This window comes from Pinus tabuliformis, chromosome J (genome assembly GCF_031772625.1).
Source record: "Pinus tabuliformis cultivar Carrire ecotype Pingquan chromosome J, CPIR1, whole genome shotgun sequence".
NCBI classification, from domain to species: domain Eukaryota; kingdom Viridiplantae; phylum Streptophyta; class Pinopsida; order Pinales; family Pinaceae; genus Pinus; species Pinus tabuliformis.
This window is the reverse complement of record NC_142295.1, coordinates 560,519,007-560,536,205: the sequence shown is the minus strand read 5'-3', so window position 1 is coordinate 560,536,205 and position 17,199 is coordinate 560,519,007. Positions and strand designations below refer to the sequence as shown.

Here is a 17,199-nt window from a genome sequence, read left to right as displayed (position 1 = left end):
GGAAATTTTCCCTATCCAGGGCTTTTCCTTACCAGACTTTTAATTTCAAATCTTTTTTGTTTTTAATTTTGTTTCTGTCTCTAGTATTTTGGTCTCTTTCTTCCCTCCAGCAATGATTATGACTGTAGTGGATTTGGAATATCTAAGAACAAACTTCTGAATTCTGTTTTTCTCTTTGGAAGAGATCTTTATGCTCCTATGTCAACAAATGCATCTGATTATCATGCTTTTTGTCTGGTACTTGTGTTAGCTCAATGGGCTGGCCAAATTTTTGGAATCCTAAGTCGGCTAAATTAGCCCTATAAAGGTCTATCTGTAAATGTACCCTGTTTCTTTATATATCTTATATAATATATTATGCTTTTTCTTCTGAATATATATATATATATATATATATTTTTTTTTTTTTTTAATTTAATTTTATTACATTTTTGGGCAAGTGGCACTCTCCATCTTAGTATGGAAAAATTGTTGTTATGTCTAGTTATATTGTCTTATCTAAACATTTTGTCCTCAAATTACATAAAAATAAAATTATTAATTAAAACATTTTGACTGAGTGAAATTATATAAAAATAAAAATTAAATTAAACAAATATAATTAATAATTAAACCAACTTAGATTCATCTTAACTCTAGATCTATCAAGCTCCAAGAGGGATCAAATTTCTCGGGTGCAAACCTTTTTTCAAGTTTTACACTCAGAAAATAAGTCTGCACCTTGAAAGATCTAATCCTCTAGGCACTTGATAGATTAAGATTTAAATAGATCTACACTGGTCCACATAACACAAAAACTACAATAAAATTAAATGATGATGATAATGATGGTTAACTTCCATTGAAACCAAACTTTAATGTAAATGATAAGATTTACATTAAAACAAAAAATTCTAAACTTTTTATTTTGTAAATTTATTTTTCATAATCATTAATGTAACAATAAAGCTTATTATAACAGAGCAAAAATATTAATATGTTAATTAAAATAAAAAATTTTAAACATTTTATTTTGATAATCATTAATATACTCGTTAATAAAATTATAATTTATTAATATTTTAATACACAAATAAATTTAATATCATAAAACCTATTATTATAATTAATCTTATATTTAAGATCCCAATAAATTTTGGACTCTGATTAAAACTGGGCCTAAATCGACATGTAAAACTATCCAATCAAGTATAGCGGATTGCAGAGATGGGCGTACAAGTGCCCTCCGCTTACCCCCTTTTGGCGCCAAACTGAAAACTGCAAAATTCCCGCCAAATCCAAAGTGCACAATCTAAAACGCCCAAAATCCGACCATAAGAAGGCAAGTGTTTCCAATATCTCTGAAAGTTAAGAGTAAGCCAAGATCACATATTTTCTGCGCGTTGCTCTCCAGTGGTTTTGATTTGCAGGTGGGAAACGGCTCTTACCGCTGGTCAATGGAGTCGAAAACAGTCCCAGAGCCAGAGCAGCCTGTCCCAAAGATGCAGAAGGTCGATACAGGCTACCCAGGGGGCATGGAGCTGAATGGGAACGCCACGTATTTGAATAATAATGGCGTGAAAGTTGCCTCTGAGCCAGTGTTGCGTGTAAAGAAGCTTTCGCCTAATGCTATTCTGCCGTCTAGAGGTTCGGCTTTGGCAGCGGGATATGATCTATCTAGGTTCGTTTTCGATGCCATTTATCCTCATGTAGTCTTCTGCTTTTGCTTATTTTTATCCTCTCAACTTGCTGGTCACTTCTGTCTTGTTCTTGCAGTGCGACGTCTTGTGTGGTGCCCGCCCGAGGGAAGGCCCTGGTGCCCACGGATTTGTCCATTGCCATACCTGAAGGCACATATGCTCGTATTGGTAACATTTTCCCTTAAAATGAGCTTTGCCATTCTTGTATTTTTGGTGAAGTTAAATGTTTGGCAGTGGAACAAAGGTTTCCTTGGGTTTTTGAATATGGAAACGGGGTTTGAACTTTGGTGGCTTTTGCTGTTTTGAAAAACCAATTTGGATTTGTTTTATGCAGCTCCTAGGTCCGGGCTTGCTTGGAAGCACTCGATAGACGTTGGTGCTGGTGTCATAGACGCGGATTATCGTGGTCCAGTGAGTGTTGTTCTCTTCAATCACTCTGATCAGGGTTTTGAGATTAAGGCTGGAGATCGTATTGCCCAGTTGATTATTGAGAAAATTATCACCCCGCAGGTTCTGGAGGCGGAGGATTTGGATTCCACCAACAGGGGAGTTGGTGGGTTTGGGTCTACGGGGGTTTAAATGTAGTTTTCTTATGACGGTCGTTCAAGGTTTTCAACTTTTCGTGCCTGTTTAGAAGGCCATGTATAGGTGAAACTTGCTTCCATATTTTCTGTTTTTGTAAAATGAATGGTCATTGGAATACCTGTGAGAAAGTCTTTGTTCTTTCTTTTCTTCAATCAAATCAGGAACTTTTTCAAATGTCATATGCAGTACAAATACTTGAATGTGAAAGGCTAAAAGGTTGCTGCTTCGCTCTCAGATCACTATTTTTAATTCTTTGTTATCATGGGATAGTTAAAGCTATCGAAGAACTGCTTTCATTTCTTTATCACTGAGTTGGGTTTCAGACACTTGCAATATAAATTGTGGCCTTTATATATGAGCTGTGCATATATCTATTATCATGTATACAACGTACGAGCTTAACAAGGCAATGCCTCTGTTGGTATTTTGTACTCATTGTGTTCTTCGGGTTAGGTTGGGGTTGCATAGCTAATTGGGCTTAATAATTTATCTTGGTCATTTATTTTGGCTTTATGTCCGAGCCAGTATGCAATTGTTGTGATTTGATTGTAATCAAGTTAACAACCATCTGAGGTGGCCCCTAATGGGTTAAGGGGTGTTGAATCTGTTCCTTGTGGCACGCATTCCATGACAGGATTCATTTTGCTTAATGAGTTCAATCAATAGTAGAAAAGATCCATTGCAAAATGACATTGATCAAGTTTGCATCTTTGGGACAACTGTAATGTTTAGGTTTCTAATGCTCCAAATTACCATTTTCCTAGCCTGAGCCAATATATCTCCTGCCTGGCAAGTAAATTTAATGTTGAATTTCTGGTTACTGCATTTTGGTGTTAAAGCGATTTATAAAACAGATCTATTCCAGTGAAATAATTTGTCCTTTGAAACTAGGCAACCGGTCGATGCCCTGGGATGACCGAGTTTTCTATCTGTACATTTATTTAGTGTTTCAACTTACCGATCGATTATATGATATGGTCACGAGTCTTGTATGAAGGAGAATCATGATATCATCCAAATGGAGTTTTGCACTCATTTGCCAGTCTCTGATTCGTGCCTTCTAAAACAAAAGCCTTGCAAATGTGAAAGTATTAAATTAGCCAGTGTGCCACATTGCATCATAATATGTTCAGTTCCATTACTAAGCATTTTCGATGAGACAATGCTTTCAATATAATGTTGTGCAAGAAATTTAGTGGCTACCTTTCATCTATAGTGATGGCTTGTCTTCTGATGCAGTGCACTCAGCTTTAAATTCGCTGAAGTTGTAAGAGTAATGCAATATTGTGTCTCATAATTGGCACTGGTTCATTTGCACGCTTAAAAATTTTAAATGCTACTATGGATGCTCTCTTTCAAGGATGGGGTACGTAGCATTTTACTAGCCTTTCTGCATGTAAGAAAGTCATGTCTGTTATGTTAGAAAATGTCTTTACATCCGAAATACAACAATATTACCAATTTTCCAGAGACACTAGCGTTATTTTTTTAGACTGGTACTGCACTGCCCTAGCAGCAAGCCATTGCAGCACCATTGCCAGCCATCGTATTCCCCAATTTCATTGTTGTACCTTGCTCTTGCTAGTTGTTGCTCAAGGAATTCAAAGGTAAAATCTCAATGCATCTCTAACTCAACAAGCATAATTGACACTGGTTCATTTGCATGCTTAAAAATGTAAAATACTGCTATGTATGCTCTCTTTCAAGGATGGGGTACGTAGCATTTTACAAGTCAAAGAAAGTCACGTCTGTTATAATGTTAGAAAATGTCTTTACATCTGAAATATAACAATATTTCCAATTCTCCATAGACACTACCGTTATTTTTTTAGAATGGTACTGCACTGCCCCAGCAGCAAGCCATTGCAGCTCCATTGCCAGCCATCTTATTCCCCAATTTCATTGTTGACCCTTGCTCTAGCTAGTTGTTGCTCAAGGAATTCAGAGGTAAAGACTCAATGCATCTCCAACTCAAAAAGCATATGTTTTCCAAGGAGCAATAACAATGCAGGAAATCTACATCACCATCGAAGAGGAAAGTGAGTTGATGCCAACAACCAAGGTTGCACTATTCCAATTGCTACTTGCAATCTTTCAAAAGAAGTTACATTCTTGGAGATGTATGAGAAATTGGTGCATGGAGTTCAATGACATGCCCCCATCCTTGTACCATCTAAATCTTGAGTCAAAATTGTTTTCATGACAAGAAGCAATTGGTCCAAGTTGTCAAAATTGTTTTCATGACAAGAAGCAATTGGTCCAAGTTGAAGAAAGCAACCACACATCCTCATGTGCAATTGTTACATGATGTCATAGCTTGCTGGAATCACACTGAATAGGAAACTAGAATTTGACTTAGCCTCATTCATTGTGGAGATGGAGCAATGCTTTCTTAAGTAGCCTCTTTTCCATCTTCTTCCATTTAGTACCAATGGTGGATTGAGCACCAGAGGTAGTGCAGAGTACAGTGAATGAATCAAGCCTACCTTACCTCTTCGATTAGAAATAGGAACATAAATAGGAAAATTGGAGGATTTTCTAAAACTAGGGTTTTGAGTTGAGTATCATTATGAATTGAACTCCCCCATCTCTTTTCGAAGTGTTGTTGCAAACTATGGATACCCTTTGCACCGACTTTTTTAGACAATAGTTGCATGCCATTTTTCTTGCAACCAATTGGCAATGATCCCATGTTGGATCCCCCTTTTTAGCAACTATGACAATTTTTATACAAACAAAATAATCTGCAAATAAAACCTTAGGAAATCCTTTTTACTAGAAAAAGCAATTGTTAATAGATTACTAATTAGGGTTAAAAACTAAAAAAGCATTTTGACATATTTTCACAAGCCTTCCAAATTAAGAGAAGTAGAGCAGCTCTAATGATCCAAAACAACACCAAAAAAGGTCCTAATAGTGGCAAAATAGCTCTACAACAGACCAATAAATTATGAAAATCAACCTATGAATGAGCTCCAAATCAGCCCAATAAATTATAAAAATAAACTCTTGACTTGGCTCCAAATCAACACAATAGACTCAGCTCAAAAAGTTTCAAGTCGGGCCTTCAATCAACACTCCGTCAGTCCAACAAAATTTTCAAATCAACTCAATCAGTTCTCCAAGTTAGCCCAAGAATCTCAGCTCAAGGATGGTGGAGACCTGTTTAAATAGCATGGGGGGGAGCCAAGGGTCAGGTTTAGGTGTAGTACCTTTTTATTTTATTTTGTTTTTTGTTTTGGTTTTTTTTTTTTTAATTTTGAGTTAAAAGCACTCACCATTGCTGGCTGTACAGTTTTGTATGGAATCGACTGGTTTGGGCAGCTATGGCAACTTTAGTTCAAAACTAGCCAGTCAGTATAGAACTGACTAGTTTGGTACAGAATCGACCATTACTGATTTGTATCCTTCAACCAGACTGGTATAGGCCTGAACCTGGTCCGGTTCTAATAACATTACTATGAACAAGGCGGAGGAGAAACAAAAGATCAACACTTGGACTTCAACATGCTCTTCTATCCTGATGATCATTTGAATGTGATGAGTGACTCGTCTCCCCTTCTGGGATTTGTTTGAAGGGCTCCTTATGTTGGAGGAATAGGAACAAGAACCTAAAGATGTGAATATGTACCTGCAGGAAGAAGAATTGCCTGATCTATCCCCTGCCCAACTAAGAATGGTTTCATATAACATCATAATGGATTTTGTCAAGTAAGGGTAGACTGAGTGGTTAATATGGGCTGTTAACTCCCTCTCCACTTGTTTGATTCCCCAAAAATGACATGTTAAGCCTGTTGTGATGAGGCTAGAGGAATAGGCAGTCCCAGGGAGTTACTCTGTTTGTAGTCAATATGGGATGTCTTGGTTTTTGCTAAGTCATATATTCTTGTTATATTTGTCTTACAGGCAGATCGGATATACTCTTGGTGGTGTAGTGGTAGCTGGAAGGTTTGACTCTGGGCCTAGTCCACATCATTCACTAAGTTATACATTCCTGGTATATTTGTCTCACAGGCTGATTGGGTACGCTCTCAGAGGTATAGTGGTAGCTGGAAGGTTTGATTCTGGGCCTAGCCCAGACTACTTCAACTAGTTATTGATCTACCATGGTTAAAAAAAATAACATCATAATTGATGTAAGAAAATATGAGCTTTTAAACACCCTAAATTTCAGAAGAGAAGAAATGCCTAGTAAACTGATGAACAAAGTTAGAGGAAATAAAGTTTCTCAAAGGTTTGAGAAGAAACACAATACACAGAGTATCTAGTTTTCAGAAGCCATTCATTCTTGTTAGAGAAGAACCCAAAGTAGCTGAGCAGTCCAAAGGTCCCTTCATCCTAGGAAATGGAGGGAATTCCCCTGTGCCACAACAACGTAATGCCAATATGCCCAAACTGCTCAATGCTGCTAACACTGTAGAAGTAACTCTTCCCATTCCTTTCTACGGTAGGTACAAACTCCGAGGTTCATCTACCAACTCCCAGACAGCCCAGAACATAAATGACCCAATGTGATGTCTCTTGTATAGTGAGGTTCCCTTGCAAGCAAATCGGATCCATCTGCAAGATGTTGTCCCTAACTGCTAGGAAATCTGCCCAATGAAAATGATCAACTAACCCCTCTACGGCACTTTAGAATTGCTAAACGTTCATCCCCATAACTGCAGTACAATTTTGAGGCCTCCCATTCCTGATGCCTCTAATAATCATGAAAAATTTAGGCTTGGAAATCACTAGACCCTATAGTGACCTATACGTTTTTTTTGAAGGGTCTAGTGCTTGAAAATCATCTATGATCTAGTGGTAGGAATGGCGCATATGCCTAGGAAATTTGTGACGATGGATGTAGTGATCAGGATGCACCTCCCACCTATGGTATGCTATTGTGTAGACATAGGGGTACTTTTGTGGGCGCAGATCAGTTTGACTTGTCTTATGCCACTTCTTGTTTTAGGGGTGAACTTTGCAGACTACAGGGAGCCTAAAATGACTCATGTGATTAGTGACTGTTATAAGCCTACCAATTTCCCTTCGTACACCATATATAGTATCAGGAATTTCATGCTCAGCCATGTACCCCCTACCGATAATTATTGTATCCCCTTATGTGTGAAGGAGAAAGTTTGAACCCTTCAGAGTTGTGGACATTAAAGTTTGATGGTGTCTGTAATAAAAGAGGCACTAGGGTGGGTGTCCCGTTGATCTCACCCAAGGGGAAAGAGTTCCCTCATGGCTTCAAGCTAGAATTTGAATATAGAAACAATGTAGCAGAGTAGAGCATTGATGCTAGGGTTAAAGATAGTGAGAAGGATAATGGTAAAATAGGTTGAGATATTTTGGGTCTCTTACTTGATCGTAAGTCAAGTATGGAATAGATGCCAGGTTAAGCATCCAAGGATGAGGCAATGCAAGTATGCAATCTTGATATGCTGGGCAATTTCTGAGGCTGTTGTTAACACTAAATTCCATGAGAAAAGAATTAGAGAGTTGAGAGCCTAGCCCATTCATTTCTAAATTTTGAAACACCCGACCTGGATCACCTTTCTTATTTATTTAGGTCACAATGTTGCCATCCTTGATAACATAATAAAATGGCAGGTTTGGAAAGACGAGGAACATATTAACTGATGAATATTCAAATTTGAATAGAGATTCGGATGATGATGATGTGACAGATGGAAAATGATTAGTCAGTAGACCAATCCCAGCCTGAAAGGATTGGAGGACAAATGGTTATATAGCTCAAAACAAATTTAATCATGAGAGGACTGGTTCCTTGGAGAGACTTTTCAACTCAAATGGTGTACCTTTGAAACTCTCCATGAAACCCGAACTGTCAAAAGTGGCTCATTGCAAATTGTGCACAAAGGCTGATCCTAAATTCATCAAAGGCTCCCGAAGAGAAAGCTAAGTACAGTCTCAATCGTTTAAAGAATTCATAAATCTCTTTGCATGGAGGTATGAAGATTTCAAAACTTATGGCCGTCCCATTTTCCAACATAAAATTCCTTTGAAAGAAAGATATCCATCCTTTCAAGCAAAAGTAGAGATTGAAACCCCATGTTGTAGTTTTTGCTACAAACATAGTTGAAAATTTTTTGTGATGCTAAAATCATTATTCCAATGAGATATTCATAGTGGGTTGGAACATGGTGCCTATCAGAAAGAAAAATGGTGAGATGAGGTTTTGTATAGATTTCAAAATTTTTAATAGAGATTCTTTGAAGGAAAACTACCCATGGCTAAAGATGGATCAGATGCTATAGAAGGCAGTAGGTTTTGAAAAGATGTCTGAGTTGAACAGTTTTTCAGGATACAGTCAGATCAGAATGGATTCAGAGGATATACTAACGACTACTTTCACCACTTCGTGTGGCATATTTGCTTACACGATGATGCCTTTTGGGTTGGTAAATGTTGGGGTTACTTTTCAGAGGGTCATGGAAAGGCTAGGTAAATTCATGGTGCAAAATCTATGGAAATTGGATAAAATTTGACCAGGGTGAAATCAAATTTTGCTAATCTTATTAAACAATAATAATAAAACAATACTGGGGACTAAAATGCACCCTTTAATTATATCAAACTTTTAATTTATAACGGGTAAAAGGTGGAAAAACTCTTTTATTTATATCCATTCATCTCCGTTTCCCAATCTTGTTATGGATAAAGTTTAACCATATGCAACACAAATTTTGTTTGAATGTGCATATCAACTATCCCCCCACACCACATTTGCTGATATCAAGGATGTGTTATTGCAATATGTTTTGATGACTTGGTTTACTCAACGAGAACTGCAGATCAATTCAAACATTTAAGGTAGCTTTTTGAAAGGTGTAAGAAATTTGGCATTTTTCTTGATCCCAAGAAATCTCCTTTTTCGATGACAAAAGGCAAATTATCAGGACATGCAATAGCTGCAGCACAACTGGTTATGACTGATCTAGAGAGAGTAGAAGCTACCAATACTATTTCTTTTTCTTTAAAGAGCAATTTTTTTTATGAACCGACATTATTTAAATATTTTGTAATTTATATTTGGATGAATATGAGCAAAATTTCAATTTTGATAAAAGACAAATAAAAATACACATCACACTGAGCTGTAGTAACTCTTAACTATGTTAAAATTCTTAATTTTTAATTTTTAATAAATAATTAATCTCACATAATATTTTATGGATCATAATTTTCTTGAATTGGTAACAAAGGGCATATCCATGGGGAGATTATATCATCTTTTTATGAAAGTGGTAGCTCAATTATCTTATTATTGGGGGAGAAAAAGGTACACATGTCAATATATATTGGAGAAATGTTGATATCAATGTAATAACAAGTAAACAAAAAACGAGACAAGTGTAAACATACACAAAATAATTGTTAAAACTATGCATGTGGCGTGCACTCATTTGTTTTATCTTATATTTGAGTATAGACTTACAGGGAAATAAATAAAGTTTCCAATAAAATATAGTAAAGCGGCTGAATGATCAATTAGGACCAAGTTACTCAAAATTACAAAAAATGAATTACTAAATATACTAATGGAGAAGAAGGATGAAATACAACTATTAGATATATAACACACTAATATTGTGGAAAACCCCGTCTCTTTTTCTATCGTTATATTCTAAATCTAGTGGAATTTTTTAAATTTCAATTTTCAAACTATTGAAATTCTGGTATGGAGTTTTAGAAATCTATTTTTAGTAGTAGAATTTTATTTTCAAAATCATGAGTTTTAAGCACCAAATTATATCAAGTTATTAGATAGGGGTTTGTTTGTTAATTGATTAGATGATTCTTTGTAATATACATATTCACTAAACCAAGTCTTGACAATTCTTCTTACTTTTCATTTTTGTTGAAGATTGGGGACATTGCCCAAAATTTAACTAGAGAAAACCCTTGACATGAATGAACAAAGCGTCTTTTCTAACCACCATTAAATGATAGATTTGACATTCCCTGGTCAATTTAATGCAAATTTCAAGAGTGAATTTAGGAAGAATACACTGAAACTTAGAAATTATGATATTATAATGTGTCTAGAGCTAGTTCCACCAAGTGAGGTGGATCATATAGTTTTAGTTGGTTGATATTTACCATAACATGGATGCCAAATTAAGGTGGAAGGTCTATTATGAAAGCATCAAGACCAATTCTTCTTGTAATGGACTTAGGACTATATTATGATGTTTCTAACATTTCAAATTCACCCAAGTGAAGTTTAACTTTGTCACCAACTTATATATGTGGATCAACTAAATCCTTGTCATCGAGTGTTTTGTACTTGGCACATTTTTTGGAGGTAGAGGGAGTTAAAAGAGAAACTAAAATATCAGAAGGACCTAGAGGCTAAATGCCAAAGTAAAGCATAAAAGAGGGAGATTTGTTGAGCCATAAGTGGCTTCATTGTAGACGTGTTAAAAAATATGGAGGATTTAATAGCATTAATTGTTAAGTTGGTTGTTGATGTAGACAACGTGAATGAAGGTCTTATTGACTAGCTTGGTTTGGCCATTTATATGTCGTTGTAAGTGGAAAACTCAAATTGGCTATGTAAAAATTTCCACAAGGATTTCCAAAAATGATTGAGAAATATGGACTCACAATTGGAAATGATGGTTAGTAGTGGACAAAAATGGCTCCAAACATGTTTGAAGGAAATCTCTTCATATTTAGGTGTATCAACAAGTTTGTTGCAAACTATAAACATATTAGATATATGATTGTGTTTTCAATGGGAGGTAGAAAAATCATTAACCCAATTTATAAAGATGGAATCTTATGAATTGGAGGTTGGTGGAAAATGTTGGTAATGTTTAAGCTCCCTATCAAAATGCTTTCTTTATGTGTAATCTCAACAACACTATGTATAATCTTCTCCATGTTTTAGCATGGGAGTCCACAAAAAATACCATTGTGGGCATAACAAAATTTTCTACACACCAATATATGCTCCATAGATCAAGAGTGAGCCTCTATGAGGAGGAGAGGGCCAATTAGAGCATTTGGAACATAGAGGCGATTCATCTTGTACAAGGAGCCATCTTGCATAGTATAGCCATAAAAATGATTGTTATTGACCATCATTGGTTATTGGATGGATTGCATGATAAGACCAAATGAAGGATCACATGAATTTTCATCCCTCATAAGTTGCTCATATTACACCTAAAATGTGAAATATCTTACCAGGAGGTAAACTATATAGTTTTACCACTTTATTGGAGCTACTTTTTCTCATATGAGGAAGGGGATGGGGGGTGAAGGTGGGCATCTTCACCCACCAACCTCTACCCTCATATACGGCACCTTCACTTGCACTTGTATCCTTTATCATATCAATCAAGAGGGCGGGTGATAGTGGGCACCTTCAGCGTATCTCACCCTCACCCTCATCATATGAGTTTGGGTGGAGGGGTGTGCTGGGGGAGTTGAAGGTACACACCCTGGCATAGGGAAAATTCTACGGGCTAAATTTTTTTCACGTGCTTCCATGTTTTCTTTCCAAAAAAGATTCACACATTTTTTTTTAAGATTATTTTCCCAACTTTTATAAGGAAAAAGTGTTTTACTCAAAAAAATCGCCATAATTTTATTGAAACTATATAAATTTATTAAAAGATTGAATTCTTTCACAAAATAATCACTTAACATTTTATGATTGACATTTTAAGAACTTGAGTGTGTAGGTTTTCACCATTTGAAATCATATTGTCATTCAATTGCTTTAGAAATAATTGTGTAGAGTGTGGGAAACATTTGACATTTCAAGTGGACACTCCAACATTCATTAGGGATAATAAAAGATTTTTTCAAAGCTTTGTTTATCCTTGATGATGGGTGGAGTGTCCACTCAAAACGTACAATATTTCCCACACTCTACACAATTATTTCTAGAAGCAATTGTCCGAAAATTTTAAAAATTGTTAGACTTATTGTCCCCGATGATGGATGGAGTGTTCATTTGAAACGCTAGACGTTTCCCATAGTCTACAAAGTTATTTCCAATAACAATTGATCTATAATTTCAAGAATTATTAAGATTCACCACAATTTCTACACTTTAAGATGAGTATGGATCTTTCGAATTTTCTCTACCGCCACCCCCTCCTATCATGATGTAGGTGAGGATTGGTGGTGAAGGTGAGCACCTTTTCATCCCCATACCACTACCTTCACCCCATTAGTAGGGGACATTAACCCCCACCCCCAACCAAATTTTGATATGAGGGTGGTAGTGAGGGTGGCATTGGAGTGTGATATGAAGGTAGACATAAGGGGTTGGGTGTGCCCTCACCCTCTCCTCATCAGATGAGTTAGCTTGAGGTTGGGGAAGGAAGGTAAAGGTGCAAACCGCCTTCACCCCCTTGTCCTCATCATATGAGTTGGGGGAGTGTGGCAATGGGAGGTGAAGGTGCACACTTCCACCACCCTCATGTTGAAGTGAGGGTGGAGGTGGGGGGTGAGAGCATGGTGGGGTGAGCATGCCTCACCTTCAACTATATCCCTCTCTCGCACCCTAACCCATAAACATGAGGGTGGGCATAGGAGAATTTTCTTCATTCTCTTCTTCACACCCACATTGATTTCCATCCCCACCTTTATATCAAATACTAGGGAGGGAGTGTGAGAGTAAAGGTGGGGGCACCTTCACCTTCACTTTCACGCTCTCCCTCATATATGAGGATGAGGGTGCAAGGTGGAATTTTTTATGGGGATGGGTGATGTTGATGCCTTAAGCTTTAAGCTTGATCATTGAACTCATATCAAGATGAGAACAACTTCATCTCCCAACCCTTATCTTTGATATGAAGGTAGGAGTGGAGGGTGAAAGTGCCCCCACCTAAAGATATTGTGGAAGTAGTGTGTGAAAGTACCTTGCCTTCACTCTCCAACCCTACCCTCACCCTTATCCTCATATCAATATGGAGGGAGAAGGTGAGGGCATCATAAATGCCACCTTCATATTGAAGAGTGGTGGTGTGAGGTGAATATGCCCACCCTTATTTTGATATGAGGGTGAGGGTTAGGAAACAGGTGATGGTGGGCCTACCATTACTACCAATCTTGTATGAGGGTGGGTATGTGTTGACGGTGCTGGACCCGCAAACATTCAGGGGATCACCCCGGTATGAAGTCTCAATTAGACCTCACACTGTTTGGTGTGGGAGTCCCATCCGCTATGATGGCCTGATTGCCATTGTCTTAAGGATTTGCCTTAACCCTTGCTTGTCAGCATAAGAGAATGGTCTGCTTTGTCTTAGAAAAGTGAGGTTCGCGTGCCTAGTGAATGTAAGTGTTACTTGTGTCAATGGTTCTTTCACTGTAGAGGGAGAGGGTGGGAGTGAGTCCCAAATTGTTTGGGATGAAGTCTCAACTCGGTTAGGAACACACAACACAACAAGACATGCACAACTTCCGGAGGAGCAGTTCACACGGATGCGGCAGTCACAAGACACAAGGTAAGATAACACGTACAACACTCAACGGATGAGTCCGGACGAGTGCAATGGTTGTTACAACAATTTTTATGTGAAAGGTCTGTCTGGTGTTCGAGAGAGTAGTCTACACGGGCGAGACATCGTTAACATCAGATACAACACATTTCCATTAATAGATTATGTATTACAACAAGTGAAATAGTTCATATGTAGAACACAGGTTAAAGCAATCACAAGTGTTAAAGATTAGTCTTACAACAATTATAATACATATGTGAAAACATGCTGGCCTGTTAGCAGGCTTTTGAATTAAGTGAAAGTTCCAAGACACATTGTTACACCATACATCACTAACCCCGAGTGCGGGGCGTTGGAGCCACTACTTGATCCTCAAAGAAAAGATTACAAACTCTCTTGGCTATGTGGGAGGAGATGAGGTGAAAAGTCCCTTGCATGTACAAATGAGGGGGTATTTATAGCTGAGGGTGAAACTAACCTTTGTGGCTGTTCAAATACCCTCATGACCATTTGACTTCCATGACTTTTCGATTTACATGACTCTATGTTCAACAAGTGGGTCTCTTGGACTTCCACGTTACATCACATTGATTGACAACATAGCCCATAGTAGAGATGTGGGTGACATGACTCATGAAATGACAGTGTTATAGACATTTTTGTGCCTTACAGCATGAAGCATGAAATGTCCATAATCTAAGGGATCCAAAGTCCCTAAACATGTTGTTCCTACCCCTAGAGGAACAAGGTCAGCAAACCACAGCACTGAATAAAAGTTCTCCACCTGAAAACACTCAAAAACAAGGCAATTCTGGATCATGTCAACTGCTCCACTGAGCATCTGCGCTGAATGTCAAGTGCTCCACTGTCTACCTGCGCTGAATGTCAACTGCAAAGAAGGCTACCTGCGCTGGGCGAGTTTGGACATGTGGCACAGTCATTCCTCAAGGTGTCAATGCCCAGGAAGCTTCCAAAATGACACTTGGATCAAGGAATTCGACTGGTGATGAGTAAGAGGGTCTAGGTCTCCAAGTGGAAGCAAGAACCTCCAAGTGGACTCAAGAACTGAAGAATAACTGAAGTGAGAGAGGACACTAATCAGCTCTCAAGCTGACTCATCCTTTCTCCAAAAATCCTATATATAGATCTCTCTCATGAGGTCTAAGGAGGCTGGAATCTTGTGAATGCAAGGAAGTGCTGTTGGTTTGAGTTTAGAACTATTGGGTGATTTGCTTTGAAGGAGGTGAAGAGAAGATTTCTTTCTGCTGGGAAGGTGATGCTGGATTGGGCCTCTTATGGTTGTATCACTTCCTGAACTTTACTTCTTCCATTAATAAAGCATTTGAGGTTCTTCTATATGCATGTGTTTCAATGATGTATTGTTATACTTGTGTATTTGATTTATTCTAATCCTTGAATCAATTATGAATGTATGCTTCTTGTAGTTTCCCTCTCTTTCCTTTTTGCAGGATCTTGGTGTAGTTCCTTTTTGCAGGATCTTGGTGTAGTTGGGCCAGTGAAAGAGCAAGGAGCTGGGAGCAAGCAGCAAGGAGAGAAGATTGGATCAACCATTAGCGAAAGACATCGGTTAGTGGATCTCCTTCTCCCCTATTTTACTTTCATAAAGAAGAAATCTTAGATAGCTTTGCTTTGATTGTTGCTGAGGTACTATCACCCTTAGAGTGGGATAGGGTCATTCCGTATTGGATACTTTTCCCAACAACAAATTGGCGACTCCGCTGGGGATCGTATCTTGTTGGTTGTTTGTGTTTTCGCTATTCATTTCATAAACACAGGGAGTACCGAATCGAACTGCATTTGGATCTTTCAAATGCAAAGTAGAGGGCAGCTACTCCAGCTCAATTTCTGGGCATGTTTATGATTTGAAGAGCTGATCCACAAGGACTCTGAACAGCTCTTAGTGATAGCTTTTCATCCTCCTAATTACCCTTTAGTGTGTACTTGATTGATAGCTTTTGATTTGGCCAAAAACTGTGGATTTTTGAGCAATCTGTAACCCGGAAACCAAGAGAAACGAGAGTTTCTCTCTTCATTGCAGGCACTGTGAAGGCAGTCTGCATTTCATCGCAGGTCCCGAAGGGACTACCTGTGCTGAATGTCAAACTGACAGTGTACTACCTGCGCTGAACCAGTTTTGCCTTGTGCAACTGGGGTTCCCTGCTGTTTGTTGCCCTGTTTTCATCCCTGTTTTTGCAGCCTGTTATTAGTCAATGTACCTATCTGAAACCACCTTTCTTTGCCACTATTCCACCTCGGTTGTATAAAGAAACTGTATTTGTTCTTTGTGTATTTCTTACATCATTTGCAGTTTCCCATAACGAAAGTGAACTAGTCTTGCTGTGGCCTCTTAGATCTAGACCTGTGATAAGTGTTGTTTTGATCTTAAGAGTTAGTTTGTTTGCTGTTCATAGCTGATTGAGCTTTTGCTTTCGTCATATGGTTTGAATTTATGTATTTCTAGTGTTGAAACAAGTAAATCTTAAGGTGTCTTTTGATTTTGGACAAAAGCTTGTTTGCTTTCACTTGAAATTGAATTCAAAGTTATACAACAGCTTTCTTTTTGTATTACACCAACATTAAGAAAGAGAAAAGAAATACCTGCATTGTGCATGCGCATTTTGATAGTTTGCATGTTGATTTAGGAAAAAGTGCATTAGTGTGTGCTCTATGATCTGTGTGAAAAGATGATGTCTTTCTTTTCCCTCAGTAGTTAAGATTTTCAAAGTTGAAAGATTGAAAAGCTTGCTTATCATCTTAGACTGCATTTAGGAAGTTGTATTATACATCTCGTGGTGATCCATAAAGGCAAACTGCTAAACAAGATCAACTTAAAATGAATTGAATTTACATAACAACGCTTTGAAACATAACGCAAACACATAGAGGTCTAAGCTAGAGACGTGTTCCGGCGTCGTTAAACGTAGTGACTGTCGATCTCGAAGAAGGTGGGTGATTCCTCCTGAGAGTCGGTGGCACTAATACGGACTTGTGCTCCCACGTACCGTCGCATATATATTGGGAGACCCCTATAGGCATATATCTTTTATCCTTAGGAAGCCGTGTCGGCCGCCCTACTGATCGCAATGCAGTGAACACAGCATTCACGAAGATCGACCACCCGTACCGTAAAACGTATTCTGTGGTTTTGCGAAAAGTTTGGCACACCCTCTGCCTAGATCTCCAGAGTAGTTTCTTTTGGCCTTTTTCAAACTCTATAACTGAAAAAGTCCATCCGAGCATTTGTCACTTCGGGCTCGTTAAAACATCGAAGGAGACTAGAGTCATCTTTAGCTTTTTCTCGACTCTTAAAAAGTGAAAAAGCAAGTTGTGTCTAAAGCGTCGTTATAAAATTTATTTTAAACGGAACATAATCACCTCCTATTCCTGCGTTGATCTGTAGGTTGAGAACATGGAACGCACCAACCAAGGAATTCCCCATG

General features: G+C 38.0%; 1 protein-coding gene across 1 annotated transcript; it reads left to right on the top strand.

The window, feature by feature from the left end:
* The first annotated feature begins 1,316 nt into the window (after window positions 1-1,316).
* Window positions 1,317-2,513, top strand: LOC149228242 (deoxyuridine 5'-triphosphate nucleotidohydrolase-like). The gene is made up of 3 exons (XM_089375658.1): window positions 1,317-1,660; window positions 1,756-1,847; window positions 2,014-2,513. The coding sequence occupies exons 1-3, from the start codon at window positions 1,437-1,439 to the stop codon at window positions 2,256-2,258; spliced, it is 561 nt and encodes a 186-aa protein (XP_089231784.1). The 5' UTR covers window positions 1,317-1,436; the 3' UTR covers window positions 2,259-2,513.
* The last annotated feature ends 14,686 nt before the right edge of the window (window positions 2,514-17,199 follow it).